A 19,816-nucleotide genomic window follows, 5' to 3' on the forward strand; every position below is an offset into this window, starting at 1 on the left:
ATATTTTAAAATTCACTGTGTGACTTTGAATAAATTTAAGTATTAAATCTGGGAAGAATTAATCTAATGCCTTCATTAAGGTATTATTACATTTATAAATATTTATTAGTATAATTATATTTGGTAAAATTATATTATTTCTTAAACTCAAAAAAAATATGAACAGAATTATTTTTCCCAGTATAAAATATTTTTAATAAAAACAAAATTTTAATCTACAGAAGTAAGTGACAACTCTGGGGAAGATAGGGGGAGGTTTGTAAAGTTACAATAAAAACAATTTTATTATTTCATAATCTCAATTTCTATAGAAGGTAAAACTAAATAAGCATAGGAAAACAAATACCTCATTAAACATCTATAGATTTATCCTTTTGTCTAAATTTATTTTTTTATTATATCACAAAGAAATGTCATAAATGCTAGTGTGGTTGTGTTTCTATGCATGTCATTTTTCAGGAAAATGTTATTATAACTTGAGTTGTTGAGTAGTATACTTGCTTTTCTTGAGATTCTCCTCCCTCCCCCCACAACACACACACACACACACACACACACACACACACACATTATGTCACATAATACGTTCAATCATAAAGTAACTTAAATATTTCTTTAACTTTTCAGTATTAACTTAATAGTTCTTTTGCACTATTGTAATCCCAAATCTGACATGTGTACCATACTCAAATGGGGGCCCTACCCTTATATTATGTATTTGCTGTCTCTCTTATTTGAGTAGCTCAAGAACTTATTCTTATTTGAGGCATTGCATAAATGGTTAATGTCAACTGGTCTATGCTTTTCAAGCTTCTTAATAATTAAGTGATTGGTTAATTACATTTTAATTCTCTTGTTCAAAATCTTTCCTGGGAGTATATTTTGTGTTAGTCCAAACTGTATCTTTTATGTTGTTGAGATAATTAGGTCAAAGAAAGTAGGAAAACGTTCAGGGTTTGAGGTATTCTGATTGTTACTTTGTTACTCTAAGTAGGTATCTCAACTATTTTTATTAGAAAATGGAGGGAGCTTTATATGGCAGTAGTTGAATTTTTATCTCTTAAAGTTCATAGTTTTGGCTTAATGAGCTCTGAATTGGAAAGGAGCATTAATTTAATCTTCCTTTATTTAAAATCCATTTAATGGATTTGGCATATCCTAATAAAGAGGTTACCATTCTATAAAAGAAAACAGGAAACATCCTATGAAACCAAGCAAGAAACAATCAAAGGAAAAACTCTGAAATTTTTTGTGAAATTAAAATTGGAGTGTAAAGGTAGTTGACTGGACAATCTGATTTGCCTTTTTTTAATTTGCAACACCAGTTGACATAATTTAAATTTAAATAATTAATTAAGAAATTCCACTGCAACAGAAAGTTTTAAGAACCTTTTATGTAACTTAATACAATGCTATTTGAGACTGCCAGCAAACTCTTAAAACTCCTGGACACTGGCTCTCTGCTCTTCTGGCTTCCCTCCTAGTCATGTCTTGGCTACTGTCCAGAGCTGACAACTTTCACCCAAGAGTGAAGGGAGATTTGTCTAGTATAAGGAGGATTTTTGAGCCATCCTAGATTTTCACATCCAGATGGGCAAGGAGGAGGGCTGGCAGTATCATTGTACATACTTGGGTGATGTCATTGTGCCATGCATGAATATAACCATTAATTTACTCCTACTGGTAAGTCCTGAATGTCCTTAGTCAAATGTTCCTTATTAGAAAGTGTAATGTAACAACTTCAAAGTCAACACAAAAATTACTCAAAGTTTATGTCTAAGTAATTGATGCACAAACACCTTGACTTCTCCATTTCCAACTACATATACTGCAGACCAAAGAGATTTCACATCTTGGCTAATAACATAAAAACACTTAGAATCTGTTAGGATGAGAATGTGGAAGTTCCAGTTTCAAGGCCTCTGCTCAGATTATTATGCTAAAGCTTTCCAAACACCATGAGTTATATTATAACAATTTATTGTCCATAGTGTATTCTTCCTAAAGTGAATTGTTATTATGCTTTTGAGGTTATTTAAAGCTGTTAATTTTAGATTCTTTTTAATTTCACCTACCCTTATCTAAAAGACCACTTAGTATTAACATTATGATTTGAAAGGCAAGAGTGGTTTTAAGGTATGATCATACCATATCTTACATATTGATACCATACTCCCTATGAATATACCATACTCCCTATGAATCTCAGAGGTACCAAAGTAACCTGTAACACTAATTTAACTTTCTAAAAAATATGTACACTTACATGCCCAAATATCTTTTATGCTTTGTTCATAACTGGAAGACTGAATGAGTTTGCAGTTAAGATAAAGATTATCTCAGTCAGGAATTTAGATGTTATTATAATTTCCAGTACTTCTTATTCTACATTTTTTCAATATCTGTACAACTTTCACCATCCAGTTTACCACATTACATAAACTATTTTCCAAAACTGCTGTGCAGAAAGCAGTAAGGTCACTGTTAAATATAACTTATTTTGTGGTAATGATTAAAACTTTTTTCTTGCTGTAATACTTTATGAAAGCTTTTATAATAGGATTTAGTTTGTAGTTAATAACTGTACTATAAACCTACAGAACTTAGAAACCCAATAAATGAAATATATGCATAAGTTTCTGAGATTTCTAAATCCAGGCTGTATACATCTTTTATTTTAGAATTCATTAGTTTTCCTCTACAAAGTGGATAGTTGGGGTTTTTTTTATCTCCCCTAAATTACCTTAAAAAGATCTATAATGTTAACAAATATTACAGGGTGTTAAGTGGTTTATTAGTAAATTTTAGGGTTAAATTGAAGAAAGAAACCCTCTGAAATAAATATCATGTTGTCCATTTAAATATACAGGACCTTGCTTATAGAATGCTGGAACACTAATTCCATCCTTAAACCTTACAATTTCTATTATTAAAATAATTGAGAAATCTCTAGTTTATATCACTACAATTCCAAATAGATGAGTTCTAACAAAAATTGATTTTTATCATTTAGATTCAGATATTTAGATACAAAGGCTTAGACTTGTATTTATAGATAAAAGGAAATCTGACCTTTTGATTAAGAAATATTGTCAGTAGCCTTTATAAGTGCTTGTTCATCTGAGGGTCCATGACAGGAGTACTCTTCCCAGTTGAGTTTATCCTAAAAATGAGATGACAAGAGCCTGGTGGTTGTTATCTAAGATTCTTCTTAATGGGAGAACCACATGGTTATTCTTCATCTCCCACTTGTTCTCACCCTCTACAACTAACCCAGCCACACCCCACCCCCACCCCAACATTGTTCAGTACTCAGCACAATGAATCATTTTCAAGTTGACTCATTGTGAACTGTCTCCCAGCTGTTGGAATGTCTGGCAGACATTTTTGTTTGGGTGAAGAATAACTGGCTGAAACCCAACCTGGATGAGTTTGATATAATAGTCTTTGGCTGAAGAAATATTGAGAGGAACTTGTTTATGGCCTCTGAAGCCCCTGTTATTCCTGGAGTAGGACCATTCCCTGTGGCATAGAACTGAAAGTAAGGAATCAATCTGGATTATTTTCTCACCATTGAATGAAAAATTGCCTTGGAAAAAAAACGGACATTTTCAAATTATGTTTTTCTGTACTCGGTACCCACGTGATTGAGAGTATTAAAGCCAATTAAGGATAATTATTTTTACTGGTTTCTTTTAGGAGCACTGATTCAAAGGCTAAAACATTCTGTATACAACACACATTTCTACTTACAGAGGAGTTTCAAAGACTGCCCTAGGTATGAGTTAAACAGGCATTTCAGCATAATGTTTAGTGACAGAAGCTACTATGTATTTCTGATAGAGTCAGGTAACATTAACAAGCTTTCTTTTATTTTTCATTCTGCAGTCTTTACAAGGGAACCTAAGAAACAGAGGAATACCAGTAAGCTCAGTAGTCAATCATGTTTTCAGAAAGTGAACATACTTGATTATGTTTGGACTTTCCTCTAACGGGACATAATGTTGGACTGAAATTTTCCTGTTTTATATTTCCCATCCTTTTCTAAAGATTATTTTTAAACGGGTAGACATTACCATTGTATAAAATGGGAGTTTCAAAATTATAAAATTTTACAAACAGCAATTTTTTCAACTTATCTAGAGCTTCAGAGCAAAAGTTTTTTTCTAAGATGTTATCGACTTAGACCTACCACTATGTCACAGGCTAAAAGAAATACTGAATTTCTGTTAAATAAAATAATTCAAGAGAACCTATAGGGTATTTGATAATTATATTTTTAATGATTTTTTATAGCCATGAAATTCTGGGTGTTTTAGAATGTTTGCTACTTAAAATATGACTTCTTTTTTACAATATATTATTTAGCAATATTTTTGGTTCATGTCTGGTTGTGTTGGGAAGGAAAAGGTAGGCTACTAGTCTAGTGCTAGTCCTCTACCGTCGTTTCTTTGCCTTTATTGTTATCCCAGAGCCAAATAGCAGCATCTGGAAGGAGAGAATAGAAGACTCCAGAGGTGGCCATGTTGCAACCTCTTAGCTAGACCCTTCCGCGTTTCTAAAATGCTGCAGAGGACCTCAGCTGTGACAGAGCTGGAACGTGGTCCCACTTGACAGATGATAATGGGACCTTGCCTTACACATTATACCATAATATCTACTGCTTCTGAATCCTGATGTCTATGAGATTTAACAATGGGCAATGGGTAAAGTAATTTGAAATGTAATAGTGTATGAGGATAAAGGTAGGCTTGCCCCTTAAGACAGAAGAAAAATAATTTATATTCTCTACCAAAACTAAGATATGTCTCCTCAGTTCTTCCAAATAGAAAAGCATACCAACATAGGCTGGAATTTTCAATTAAGTGCATACTTTCATCCATTTTCAGCATGTGGTAGCCTTAACTTTTAAGTTATTTCTCTGCATTGATATTTATCTCCTCTATAATTTGTCATTGAGATGGCATAATGGCACTGAATAGATATTATATTTTTAAACATGAGTGTTTTGTTTTCTTGTTTTGCAGAATAAAGCAATTATTTCCCGTGTTACAAACTTGTCAGATACAGTAGTTGGTCTGGAATCATTTATTGGTTCTGAGAGAGAAACCAACCCATTATATAAGGATTATCATGGTAAGCATTGCCTTTATAATGAGAAGAGAATATCCTGATTGCCTCTAGGGTACCTGAAAGCATTGTATCCAGTCATAATATCTACTGTCAAGTAGCATGAATTTTGTTTTATAATATATCTATTAAATGTTTTCCCGGGGCGCCTGGGTGGCTCAGTCGGTTGGGGGTCCGACTTCGGCTCCGGTCATGATCTCCCGGTCCGTGAGTTCGAGCCCCGCGTTGGGCTCTGTGCTGACAGCTCAGAGTCTGGAGCCTGTTTCAGATTCTGTGTCTCCCTCTCTCTCTGATCCTCCCCCGTTCATGCTCTGTCTTTCTCTGTCTCAAAAATAAATAAACGTTAAAAAAAATAAAAATAAATAAATATATGTTTTCCATTCGTGACCATTCTTTCATGGCAGCTTGTCACCAAACTACATTAAGACTACAGACTATGGGGGCACCTGTGTGACTCAGTTAAGTGTCTGACTTTGGCTCTGGTCATGATCTCATGGTTCGTGATTTCAAGCCTTACATCGGGCTCTCTGCTGTCAGCATGGAGCCTGCTTCAGATCTTCTGTTCCCCTCTCTCTCTGCCCTTCCCCCACTTGCATTTTCCTTCTGTCTCTCTCAAAATAAACTTAAAAAAAAAAAAAAAAGACTACAGACTATGGTAACTATTTGAAAGGAGTCAAACCCAAATACTTAGGCATGGCTCAGTTAGATATAAATGTTGTTGTCCCAGTGGCTTAAACTTGTCATGAAATCAGTTGTACTTATTAGCCATGTTTGAAATAAATATCATATTAATTCTAATAATAATAGCTTATATAGTGGTTTATGCTTTATAAAGCCTAGCTATATGATAAATAAAATTCATACTGTATTATACTCTATTGTTTTTTTTTTCTTTTTTTAATGTTTATTTATTTTTGAAAGAGAGAGAGAAAGAGTGCATGAGCAGAGAGGGGCAGAGAGAGAATCCCATGCAGCCTCTGCACTGTTAGCCACCCAGGCACCCCATACTGCATTATATTTTTAAAGTCCTAATCACACTTTCAGAAAGTGAACATCTTTGATTACATTTGGGCTTTGCTCATTTTGTTGAGTTAGGAGCAAATTTTATAATATTGCCATGCCCTAGTTTAAACACAGGTCAATTAATCAGATTTTTACTTATTTTTTTGAAGTTTCTTTTTCTTTTTTTTTTTTTTAAGAGAGAGAGCATATGTGCACGTGAGCTGGGGAAGAGCAGAGGGAGAGGGAGAGAGAATCCCAAGCAGGCTCCGTGCCCAGCACAGAGCCCAATGTGGGGTTCAGTCTCACAACCATGAGATCATGACCTGAACTGAAATCAAGAGTCAGATGCTCAATCAACAGAGCCACCTAGGTGCCCCTTATTTGAAGTTTTTAGTAGTGTTTTGGTCATTTGATTAATTTGAAGATTTTTTAAATAAATGTTCTTAAACAGAGCCGTTGAGATAGGAAAAGTTTAATAGTTTTGCATATCTTAGCTCTAAATTAAATATGGAGTATGGTGAATGATGGATTTTTACCTATTTGTGCTGAACACATATTAATTTTTGCTGTTACTATTGTGGACCTACGGTACTTTCATGGAAACCTTTAAAGACTGAATAGCTTATTTGAAGCCACAAGAAAATTGTATAAGATTGTGATTGCAGGACTATGGCAATTCCTAGAGTCGACAAAAAAAAAAGATTATAAGATACTTTATATGATAACTGCCAGTGCTTTGAAGAATCAACATACAATCTTTAAAAAAAAAAAACAATAAAATAGCACAATCTAACAATCAAGTATTATTTAAAGGCTAGAAAATATAAGCTATGAACAAAGCTACACAAAATGATTTGCCTCGTGATTATTAACTTACATAACTTCAAGTATGCTATATGCCCAGATTAACCCTATATATAATTATTTAATATGCTATTGTCACTATTATAGGAAGAAGACTAATAAGTTTAAACTATTTCTTTTTTTTGTTATTGAACTCCAGTTGACATACAACATTGTATTAGTTTGAGGTGTACAAAATAATGATGTGATAGATGTAGGTATTGTGAAATTATTGCCAGAGTTAAGTTTAATTAACATACATCACCTCACATAGTTTACAGTATTTTTTTTCCTAGTGATGAGAACTTTTAAGATCTATTGTCTTAGCTACTTTCAAATGTACAATACAGTATCATTAAGCATAGCCACCATGCTACACATTACATCCCTAAGACTTATTTGTCTTATCATTGAATAAACTATTTTTCATTTTTTATTATGCCTATTTTCTTTTAAGACAACCTAAGTTAATTACTACCTTAATAAATTATATCTTAGTATCATTTGTAAGTATTACGACCCAATAAATTTAGTAAAATTATATTTTATATTCCAAGTCAATCCTTTTGATTAAAACATTTTGAGAGTGAAAGGCTGTGATTTTTTGTGTGTGTGTGTGTGCTGAAATCTCTGAATTAATAAATGATTAACAGCAGATTCCGAGTGGTTTTGACCAGTAGCGTTTCTGTTAATATGAAGGACCTGATAAACTATATTTATTCATTGTGGGAGGCCTCCTGATTTAACAACTAAACAAGTACATACCAAGTTAAAATAAGGAATGTGCTAGTGAAAGTCTGGTGTGCTTATTTCTAAAGTATTTTACTAAATAGCTCTGAGATCTTTTTAATTTGTATCTAAAAGCTGTCTTCTTAACACTTGTAGCATTTTTTTAAGTTTAATGAATTAAATCAGATAGTTCAGTGAATTATTTTTGAAGGAACCATTTAGAAAGTTAAGCATCTGGAGGTTTAACCCTTTTAAGCTAAAACAAATATATACATTACTAAGCATTCAAACACACACAAAACTGTGCACTAGGGAAACAGTTCTTTAAATAAGATGTGTCTAATTTGCTCAGATTTGGATTTGCCTTCTTTTCCCATGTTTAGGGATCAATATCTTTGGGATGATGATTTTAAATATGGGCTGAATCAGGCAGAGAGATGCACTGAAGAATCTTGCATGTCTTCATCTGTGGCAAATGACCCCGAGTTTAGTCAGAAACTGCATTAAGCTGCACAAAAGCCATCCACTGCCCTTGTCAGAAAAAATTAGCAAGTGTTCCTACTGACAAGAGGCCAAAGCTCACGGTTTACCTAGCACTGTTACAAAGCTTATAACAGCTACATAAAGGTCTAACATGCCACAGAAATGAGTGTCTTGGGATGGCATAGGGGTTAATGTTTGATCCTAGAGTGAGCTCTGAAATGTAGTTTTCTTCAATGGTTTGCTCAAGTCATTAATAAGGTACAAAATGAAATACTTTTCACTAGTGCTTCACTGGTTATCAGTAACCCATAAGCCTTGTTTTGCTGGCTGCTTACTGGTGCATTTAATAAAATAAAGATCACTCAGTGGTGCCGTGGGCAGCATGCAAGGTGATAGCCATATTTGCTTACTGTAAATACAAGAGAAAATCACACACAAACCGGCTGTAGTTTTGACAAGTATTAAGATCCCTCTTTACATCTGTACTTCTGTACCAAAGTGCAATTAGTTTTCCTCGCACAAGGATTTCTGTTTATCTTATTCTGCTTGATTACTTGAGTATAATCACACCATTTGCTTCATTGCTCCTGGTAGTAAGCTCCAGTTTTAAAAGGGGAGGATGCTTGTGTGTAAATTTACAGGATTCTGCTGTAAGACTCTTTGATTTATGTATCTAAGACAGTGTTTTTAAATTTTTGTTCTTTTAATTTTCTTTTCACAAGGTTTGATTCATATTCGGCAAATTCCTCGGCTTAATAACTTGATTTATGATGTATCCGATGTCAAAGACTTAGCTTTTAAATTAAAAAGGAAGCTATTCACCATTGAGGTAAGAGAGAATTTTTATATTTTAGTTCATGGTCTTGAGGTTAAATAGTCTATGCGTGTGTGTGTATATACATATGTCTGTGTGTACACATATATACATACACACATATATATGTATGTGTGTGTGTGTATATGTATGTATGTATGTATATATTTTTTTACTTTAATGAAATTCTTAGAAAGTGTTTCCTGCTAATATTTTTATGTTCTTTTGGTGTAACAAAAAAATGTTAGACTATCTTATTTTTCCTCTTTTAATGGCATATCATCAGAGTATAGCAAAAAAGACTTTGTTTTCAATATTGTTTGAAGTAAGCTCCAAACTTCTATGATAAGTATGGCATGCGTATTTCTAAGGCTTTCAAAACATATTTAATTAAATGTTAATGAGCTGTGCTTATTTGTGTGTGGAATGTGAATGCTACCCACAGTTGTGTATGGCTAAGAAAAGAGGATCCTTACCTATATTTTAAAAGCAGTTTTCTTTACTATTAATGAAATCACCTTTCCACTTTCCATGCTGAACAAAACAAAGTAAAATTTACACCAATGTCTTTATGTAAATTTTCTACAAAACTTAAACTTTTTTTGTGACCTTTATGCAAGCAATACTGACAGAAAGTAGTAGTATGAAAGATTTATTTCACCTTAATCTTGCTAAAGAGCAAATGAACATAGCACTATTAAGCAATTAGAGTTGATGTATTTATTAACGAAATAAATGCTCAGGGAGAGATGGCTTTTGGGTGATGTGATAGTTATCAGTATAGTCCGTGCAATTTTTTTTAACAAAGACATAAAACAGCCAAGCAGCCTTGACAAACCATTTTGTTTAATCTCTTTTCAAATGAAAAGCTCTTAAGCAGGCCACTTGTCTTAACTGCTTGAAACCATAAAAAGAGAGAATTGCCACCAATAAATTAGCATATTTTTAACTTCATCACCAAATGATGGTCAATGTGGCTTGGCACTGCTTTGGTGTTTGGGACTTCACCCTTAAGTGACCACTTTGGCCCTTTTTTGACCCTCTGCCCTCTTTAGCTGGCCACTTGATAAGGTAACTTAATGGTTCTCTCTCTTTTTCTCTTTCCCTTCACATTTGCAAGTAGCACTAACCTATAAATCATTGTAAGGGCCCTATCCAGTGACAAATTAATGTGCCCTCCTCCTAATTAATGGTCATCAATGTCCTTAATTATCTAATCCTATTGAGAGCAGTTAATAGTTAATCAGGCAGCCAGTTCTTCAAGCAGGCCATCTCTGCAGGAGTGTTAGAAGTTTCTCATCTGGGGATGCGCCCTTCAAAAGCCACTTAGAGCCAAGAGAACGAGAGTGTAGAAATACTGATTCTTGAGCTAATTTGCTTTAGTTCTCAAAAGAAACCATTGAAATGGAACCCAACACTGTAATTGTTCAAACTTTGTTTCAGTTTTTCTGATAGAATATTGAGAAATTTACCATTATTATTTACCAATATTAAGCAACATTTTGCTGAAAAATTTTAGAGGGATAAAGTTATAGTTAGTGTCACAAGGAAAGCATGCCTCATCATTTTCTTTTAAGTTGAATTTATATTTTTAATGAAAGATGTAAATTGGTTTTTTTTTTTCCTCTATATGACATCTTTCTTCCAAGATGAGTATTCTGACAACCAGGTCTAAGGTATCAAGTCTATCATCATACAAACTAAGCAAGCAGATTCCCTAGTGAAAAAAATATTGTACCTAGAGAAAAATGTAGCACTGTAGTGTGAATCATGTTTTCTCTGTCTCTGTCTCTGTCTCTCCCACACCCTCTCCCTCTCCCTCTCCATCTCTCTCTCACACACACATATACAACACATACATGAACACATATTTGGTCTTATATTGAGGATGAAGGATAGAAATAGAAGACCTTAATAATGTCAAGTGGAACCTCTCCTTTGATAAATTTAGGTTCCAATAGTGACTACACTTTACCATTGGAGCTGATGTAAGATCTTTTATAAACCACATAGGTTTCTGTTCCACTTCCTCTCTTCTATTCCCAACATTCTAAACCAAGAACAATTAGAATTGATCACCCTGTGGTTTGGAAGCAATATTTGAAAACAAAACACAAATAGATGGTTGGTTTTTAAAAAGTTAATATTCAATACAGGTGATCAAATCCTTTACCTTTTTGACTTATAACCTAATCAATAAGGTATTTTTATACATAGAAAGGTAGGTAAAACACATTCCAAATAATTTATTTACTTATGCCATAAAATTCAATTTGGTGATTAGAAAAAATATGAATTAAAGAATGAAACAAACCTAATAGATGCATATATAGATATAATAGGATAAAATCATGTGGTTCACATAAGATTACATAATTTAAATATAGCATTTTACCTTCTAAAATGCATTCTCAAACAGATAGCAAGTTTTTGGTGATATATTATAGAGATTGGAAGCAAGAGGATTCCTTTATTAAGGGAAAAATTATCTATCAAGTGATATTGTTTTCATATGTACAACAAATGGTTTTTTTAAAACTGCCCTGATACTAAAAAAAATGAATAAAATGTATACTCTACTAGTCTGTAAAGTGTGAGACTATAATACAGCAGGCATTGAATCTGTGTTTTACTTTCAGAAGGGAAACGTGGTTTAGCAGGTAAAGCAGAAATAAGTTTTCTGATTCCACACAGGTAGATTTCTTACATGTTGGAATTTACTATGGTCACATGGTCTCAAAAGTTGGCATGGTTGAAAACAAGGGGCAAAAGAAATAGGAAAATGCCCTCTTCTCTATTTTAGGGTACCCTTTCTTTGATTTATTAAATGCCCATTTTATACATGAAAACTGATTTTTTTTTTTTTTTTGGCCTAACTAACAGCCACCAAGGACCTCCCACAAGAGAGCAATTTTAGCCAGCAGTCTTAAATTTCTTTGAATGATTTGGAAAAGGCAAAAGAATATTTCTTTCTTCTTAAATATGTATTATTCAGACTCCAGTGGAAACATTCATCTAATCATAGTAAATTTTTACTAATAGTATTAATCAGCTATGAAGCTGTATAAATTAGCCCCTCTACAAAAATCATAGCAGAATCACATCTATAGTAATGCACTAAAATCCTGGCATGCATTCTGGGTAAGCAGAAGAGAAAATTTAAGGTTGATTAAGTATGACTTCAGGTTTAGAACAATAGCTTTCCAATTCTTTGAAAATTCATAATCCTTGTAAACTGTACATGATAACTCTCTAGCATATTTGATTAACCATGACATACTGCTTCTTTCTTGGCCTTACCACATAACCTTTATTCAATCATAGTAAGATTTACTAACCCTTTATTGTATACCAGGACTTCTATTGGCTTATTTATACTTTCTATATAGTAATTAAACATTTTATAATGAAGGGTTTTACTATGAAACTGTCTTTTTCATCTTCATATCTATCCCAGAATTAAGCACAGAGCTGTACACTTAGCAGGTACAAAATCTTTGCTGAAATATATGTATAGAGATAAGTTGTGGCATTTGAAAAATTGTCCAAATAATACAGCTATAAATACTATATAAGCTCCATTGGTCAAGTTACCTATAAATACTACCTTCTCCATTAAGTTCTGTAAGAAATATAATTTGGATGCAATAGTTTCACTTCTAAGCTGAAATAACTACTTAGATTTGTATTTTTTTTCAGTTTCTATAATTTTTGCCTCTGTATTGTTGGGATGATCATTAACCAGTTTTTTTTTCTTTATATTAGTAATTATGATGTAATTATAATTCCTAAAGTAGTAATATTTGGCCGAATTTGCGATTCATTGTGACTTCATTTTCATTTAATTTAATGACCTTGTAACAGCAGCATTTTTACTTGCATTTAATAATATTTTGCTATTGTGATTTTCTGTAGTTCAGCTTGATCATATTTTAACACATTTTAATAATCTGATTTTCTAACATAAATAGTAATAGCATGTTATCACATTAGTTACAGTCTCTATATTAAAGTTATTACCAACAGAGTTTCTGCTTTGGTAATGGGACAGTTTTCCAGCTCTAAGATTCAGTGTTAATTTCAGGTCAGAAAGTATGATTACTGGGTTACCCTGAAATATACAAAAGGCATACACCATTCACTGCAAATTTTCAAAATAAGGATAAACAATACTTACATAGGCTTTAGTTGGTCCAAAAATAGTAATTTTCATAAATAGTATATTTATGTGAGTCTTGCACCCTGCATGAATATTGAGAGCCCAGAAAATTGAAGTAAATTAAGACAGTCTCAAGACTGTCTTTAATTTTTCCCCCAGTGCCAAATACAGGACTCCAATACCTCCCCAGTCATTAAGAACTTTTTCTCACAGAAGAATTGATTAACCAGTGTTTATTTAAGTAACAACTATTTTTGATGCACTTACTTAGAAAATTCATTCTTTAAGTATTAACACCAAAATATTAGATGCCATAAGTATAAATTAGTTTTATATAGTACTATAATATATTTAATGTGATTCAGGAGAATTATTTGAAATTTTTACATATTGGAAAAACAAACTCTTGCAAACTATAAGGATATCAGTCACTTTGACAATGCTGGACAATGTAGAGTTGCATGGTATCTTTGGTCCTGGGTTTCCTTACTTGCCAAATTTTGTATCAATAGGCTTTTCAGTTTTAAATGGGAAATAGAAAGGTGACTGTTTAGTATACCTAGAACTAAAGGGGAGAGATGGTTGACTTATTTGTCAGTTAACAATTATGTCACTAAAATAAAAAATGGAAACATAAATGTCTGCCTCAAGAGCATTAAGTTGTAGCATGATGAGCCATATAGTCCAATATGCCTTTTCTGATAATGATGCCCTCCACAAATATTGAAATGCTCAGTTCCCAGATAGATTGCAGTTAGCAAAAGAAAATCAAAGTGTAACATAGGCCTCTGTTCATATAGACCAAATCACTTATCAAAAGCAAATTCAAATGAGCATTTTTTAACAATGGAAATGTCATTTTCTCCATGTTTACATCTCAATATATTCATTATATTACCATCACTGTATTTACACTTTAATTCCCAAGTAATGTAAACATACAGTATGGTCATATAGATTTCACAGACTCTCAAGAAGTTGGTAATACTGTGCTCTTACATATCTCACATGGCATAGTGAGCCTATCAAAAGTGCATACCACCTTAAGGGGAACACAGTTTTGAGACTGTCTAATCCTATTTCTTCCCACATTGGAATCTTAATTAGAAGAGATAAGGAAAAAAAAAACATCATTTAACTAAATTATTGTCTTGAATCTGTAGCAAAAGGTATAATCCGCAATTGGGCCAATTAGTGAACCCCATAGTTAGCTCTGCTGCAGCGAACAATTTGATTAGATCTGACACCATCCTAGTTCTCACTGTTGTTTTGCCAGGTATGATGGTCAGACTTCAAAGAGCTTGAGGCATCAGCAGGGCAAGGTTTGGAGGCCAGCTTAGGTCCGGTTGTTAATCTCTCTGCTAAAACCACAGCAGCTCTCACACAAAACAAGCTTACACGACACAATCATGCGGTATTAAAAGTTAGGGTTGAGTCATGCCAATTTGCCTTTGATTTTTTGATGATTGACCATAGATGGCTACATGACTAGACACACGCTAAAAGTATACTGACTAGGGAAGTTCCCAAATATTTGAAGTATTTTTTAACTTCCTATATAAACGTTGGGAAAGCTTATCCCCTCTCTGATCAAACTTCCAAAGTGACAGTACTATATCAGGGGGAAAATGAATACCTCTTACAGGCAGCCTGACTCCCAGACTTTTCACTTACCACTTCATAAAAATTAGTGTTTACGTTAATAATTCCTTAAGGAGAGTGTAAAAGGAAATTGTTTCTAAGTGGCAAGCTTTTTAAAAATCTATTAAGCACATGGAAAGAAAACATTTTTTCCTGAGTCATTTATGTTCACTGACAATTTTTCTGAAGTTTCTTTATAATTATTTTCCACTTAAATGTTGAGTAAAGTGCCCTTCCAGTATGTGATTGCATAAGTGTTCTTTTCTCTGCATTCTGATTTGTTGGAATATTGCAGTAATAGTGACATGTTTCCATTCTGAGAAAAGCCTAAGGCTGCTTTAGTATTATTCCGAATGATTGAAGCTGCCATCTTGCTGACTTTCCCTTAGGCAGCATAAGGCCTGTTTGCTTTTGTGTTCATTTCACATGCTTCCTGTGACTTGGGCTGGCAGAACATCATTGCTTCATTTGGCAAGGAAGAGTAAATTCATGTTTAGCTATTACGTTATCTTAAAGTTTCTGTATGGTCATCAGCAACTGAAATATTATATTTATACTTTGTTACATTAAGTGAATCCTGTTTCTTTGAGAAGTATTTTTAAATTAATCTTATGACACCTTGACTGTGAATAATTTTTATGTACAAATGGTCATTTTATAAATTCAACTTAGAGTCTAATATTTCACGTTGCACTTATTTTTCTACTCATTCTACTACATTTTAGTCAGGAAATATAATTAGCAAGACTGTGGCACAAAGCAAAAGTCTAATGTTTAGAATCTTGCCAAATAGTCTTCAGCCCATGAATCTGTTAAAGATCCTGTGGTATCCATAGTATAGTAATCTCACAGTTGAGACCAGGATAGTACAGATTCAGCATTGTCTAAGGATGAAAAGAGAAAAAAAAAATTCCTTCTTTCCTAAATTTTGCAGATACAGACATTTATTTATGTATCGCAATGCTTTAAGGATTTTCTTAAAACATTTGTAGAAGTGCTGTAGTAGAACTCACCCAGTTAATATGGTACTCCCTAAAACACTTTCTCCCACGATGTGCTGTTCATGGTGTCTAAGGAAAATAGAAACACAGGAAACAGAAAATGATAACAAATCATGGCTGTCCCATTTCATCAGCTAGATGGTAAGAACATATATTTTATGAATATAACCTCCAAGGTGCCTAGAAGAGTAATAACCGATTATAGAGCTTAATAAATATGGTATTTATGAGCTTTGTGATTATTGTAGGTAGCTTTGGGAATACTTTTATACCCAAAACATCTTTAGTCCTTCCTCAATGTCTTTGCCACCAAAAGTCCAGAATGTTCATCCCTCCATATGTTCGTGGCTTTTTCTTGTCATTGGATTGCAGATTAAATATCTGAATCTCCTTAGGGAGGTCTTCCCTCACTGGCCAATCTGTAGTATTCACTCAGTTATCTACTGTCCTGTACCCTATTTTAATTCTCAATGTTACATATATTACTATAGTTGATTATCAGTTAATTTGTTCTTTTTCAACTACTCAGCTTTATTTGCTGTAAGCTTCACAAGATTAGGGACATAGTTTTTTTCTGTGGCTAAATCCTGAGTACATACAGTAGGTGTTCCATAAATATTTGTTAAATTGTTAAAGTACTATTTTTAAAGTAACTCATGTCTACCACAGTGTATTTTTTTTTTTTTAATTTTTTTTTTCAACGTTTTTTTTTTATTTATTTTTGGGACAGAGAGAGACAGAGCATGAACGGGGGAGGGGCAGAGAGAGAGGGAGACACAGAATCGGAAACAGGCTCCAGGCTCCGAGCCATCGGCCCAGAGCCTGACGCGGGGCTCGAACTCACGGACCGCGAGATCATGACCTGGCTGAAGTCGGACGCTTAACCGACTGCGCCACCCAGGCGCCCCTACCACAGTGTATTTTAAAACATATATTTGGGGAGTGCCTGGGTGGCTTCATTGGTTAAGCATCAGAGTCTTGATTCGGCTCCGGTCTTGATCTCAGAGTTCATGATATCGAGACCCACATCAGGCTCTGCACTGACAGCACTGAGCCTGCTTGGGATTCTCTTTCTCCCTCTATGCCCCTCCCTTGCTTGCTATCTCTTTCTAAAGATAAATAAACTTTGAAAGAAACAATGGGTATCTCATTTGCTCTCGGCATTGTGTTCAGTGCTTTCACATACACTACCATATTTAATCTTATTTGATACTCACAGGAACTCTTGCTATAGGCATTATTACATACATTTTTTTTATTGTTTATTTATTTTTGAGAAAGAGCTCAAGTGGGAGAGGGGCAGAGAGAGAGAGGGACAGAGGATCTGAAGCAGGCTCTGTGCTGACAGCAGAGAGCCTGATGGAGGGCTTGAACACACCAACTGTGAGATCATGACCTAAGCCGAAGTCAGATGCTTAACCAACTGAGCCACCCAGATGCCCCAACACACATTTTAATGTGAGGAAATATAAGGAGTTAGGTAACCTTCCCAAAGTCATGGAACTAGGATTAAATCCAGAACTTATAACTCCATGTACAGAATTACACTGGAAAGTTAACATGTTCAGGAGCTCTGTTAATTATTATTGATTTAAAAATAAAAAGTTTTATTGAGTGTTTAACAGCTTGGGACTATTGCAAGTGCTTTATAGCCATTACCTCAGAGATCTCACAACTACTGATACCATTATTACCTACATTTTACAAGTGAGGAAATTTAAGGTTCAAAGAGATCAAGTAGCCTAACCTATCCAAAGTCAGAGTTAATAACTGAAAGAAATAACACTGATTCTAAAGCCTGGGCTCCTAAACACCGACTACTCACCACACCACAAGATGTACTCTCACATCTCATCGTGCATGAGCCAGAAAGCCTCTGCCTGGAGACATAAAAAAGAACAAACTTCAAAAATACACACACACGCATTGATATATAATCTGTTAAAATTCAAGTCAAAAATTCTTGTGTTCCTACTAAGCATATCTACTCTATTTTTATTATAAATACCTTATAAAATTCAGATTGGATTAATCATAGCTTCTCCCTTATATAACATTAGGATTGTGAGAGTGTTCTTTCCTTATTTTTTTACTGACTTCTTGTATTTGGTAGGTATGTTTTTTTAATAAAACATTAATTTGCAAAAAACATAAAGCCATTCCCTAAAACGCTAACCACTTCTGTAGGATTTCTAGATCTTAGGTGAGGAAAGTATTCCATACAAAGAAATGTGGCTCCCTTGTTTCAGTCCACTATTTTGATATGGTTCAAAAGTATCCCAAATTTAATTATAATAATATAGTATAATTAAGTTCACTTAAGTTCTATAGTCAGATATTTTTGCAAATATTAATTTGCTCATAGTTGCCATGTTGTTATAGCTTATATTTTTTAATTATTTTACGTATGTTATCTTTGAAGCCTCAAAAATTATTTGTGAGAAAATTAAATTATATACAACTTATAAGGTAGTAAGGTACCAAATTCAGTTTTTCAAATTTCTAGTTTTTGCCTCCTTTTGATTTATCATAGCTGATTCTAATAAAGGTTTGATACATTCTTATTGATACCTACTTCTTTTTCTGTTGCATGTTTTATTTATTGGAAGTCCTTTGAATACCACCTTTAAGCAAAATTAGCAGTAAATCTTATCATTGTGAATTTTTTTTATTTATCAATATTACTGACAAGGTTTCCTACAGTTTAATAGAAGAAATTGTGTTCCTCATTAAGGAAATATGAGATTACATATAAGTTATTAGTTTTTAAAAGGTAGAACATGGGGGACCATAATAAATAATTAAGAGAAACTAGGGTGGAATGGAAATGCCTTTCCCCAAAAATCTAGTAAAGCAGTCCTCTTATTTAAGTGGAAATTAAAGTTTCATCAGAGTTATTACTGTCACAACTCCATGCCACAGTGGACATTTCATAGAGCAGCCAGTTCAGGTTCTTTGTATCCGGTACAGTTCTCGTAAAGTTCCCTGAACTGTTGTGTCAGGTGCCGTCAAGTCAACCCGCCATTGTTGTAGAGAATCAGACTAAATCATTTTGTCATGAGCCTTCCAGAAATAAGAAACTTAACATGAATGGCTCAATGAAATGGAGTATTTGGTTTCAATATTTTGTAAGACTGTCAAAAATATATTGCACTCCTTCAGAAATTTCTGAGTAAATCAGTTGAAATATCTAACCCTATACGTTATTGCAATTTTAAGTATCATTACTCAACATAAATAACTTCTGGAAGGTATTTGAGTATTTGGCTCTGCTTTCTTGGATATATGATTCTTCCCTAAACATTTCAAAATTATAAAATTTCCACGTATATAATTATTTAGTAGAAAGAGGGAAGGAGGTGTCTTGTACTAAAATTAAAATTTCTTGTTATAAAATAAAACTAGTAACAAGTTTGAAATAACTGTTTTTGTTTCCAAAGGCTATTTATTAAAAACAAGGTTGTATTTGACTACATTTTTAATAACTTAATGAATTGTTTATGGAAGTTCTAAATATTTAATTCTTACATGATTGGAAAAGCAGCTTATCTTTCTCATCAATAGTCATCTAAAAGGCATTATTATGGTGTAGACTTAGATAAATGCCTCAAGCTTTTTTTATGTATATATTTTGACGGGAAGAGGGGTTGTGATATTTCTGCTCAACAACCTAAGAAGTGTTTTACCAACTTATACTGTAGCTATGGTGTGGCATTGAAAACCCTTGTAACAAAAAGCCTCTTGGTGCAATTAAAGGTCACTTGTACATATTGTAACAGGCTACTCATTTACAAGATCTTTGTTAAGGGTCAGTGCTATAGCATGAAATGGATTGCCCTTGTTGAGCCTGTAAATAAATGGGTCAACTTATCTTGTATTCAGTGGGCAAAGAGAAAAGCTAGCACAACACTAGTTTATTAATATTTTTACAAACAAATTGCTAAAATGTTGGGCAAAACCAAATGCACTAGTACTATATTCTTGACATAATTATAGAAAATTATTAGAATATAT

The 19,816-nt window shown here is 33.5% G+C and overlaps 1 protein-coding gene across 5 annotated transcripts in view; it reads left to right on the forward strand.

Annotated features, from left to right (window-relative positions):
* The window catches only part of ELP4 (elongator acetyltransferase complex subunit 4), a 249,516-nt gene that overhangs the window by 112,479 nt on the left and 117,221 nt on the right, over positions 1–19,816 (forward strand). For all 5 annotated transcript variants that reach the window (XR_009249865.1, XR_009249866.1, XM_058688538.1 and 2 more), the window contains exons 8-9: positions 5,028–5,136; positions 8,910–9,016. Coding sequence is in view for 3 of the 5 variants with exons in the window: in XM_058688538.1 (XP_058544521.1) it covers positions 5,028–5,136; positions 8,910–9,016 (216 nt within the window). In the remaining 2 variants the exon portion in view is untranslated. The remainder of the gene's footprint in view (positions 1–5,027; positions 5,137–8,909; positions 9,017–19,816) is intronic.

The sequence above is a fragment of the Neofelis nebulosa genome, chromosome 10, assembly GCF_028018385.1.
Source record: "Neofelis nebulosa isolate mNeoNeb1 chromosome 10, mNeoNeb1.pri, whole genome shotgun sequence".
Classification (NCBI taxonomy): domain Eukaryota; kingdom Metazoa; phylum Chordata; class Mammalia; order Carnivora; family Felidae; genus Neofelis; species Neofelis nebulosa.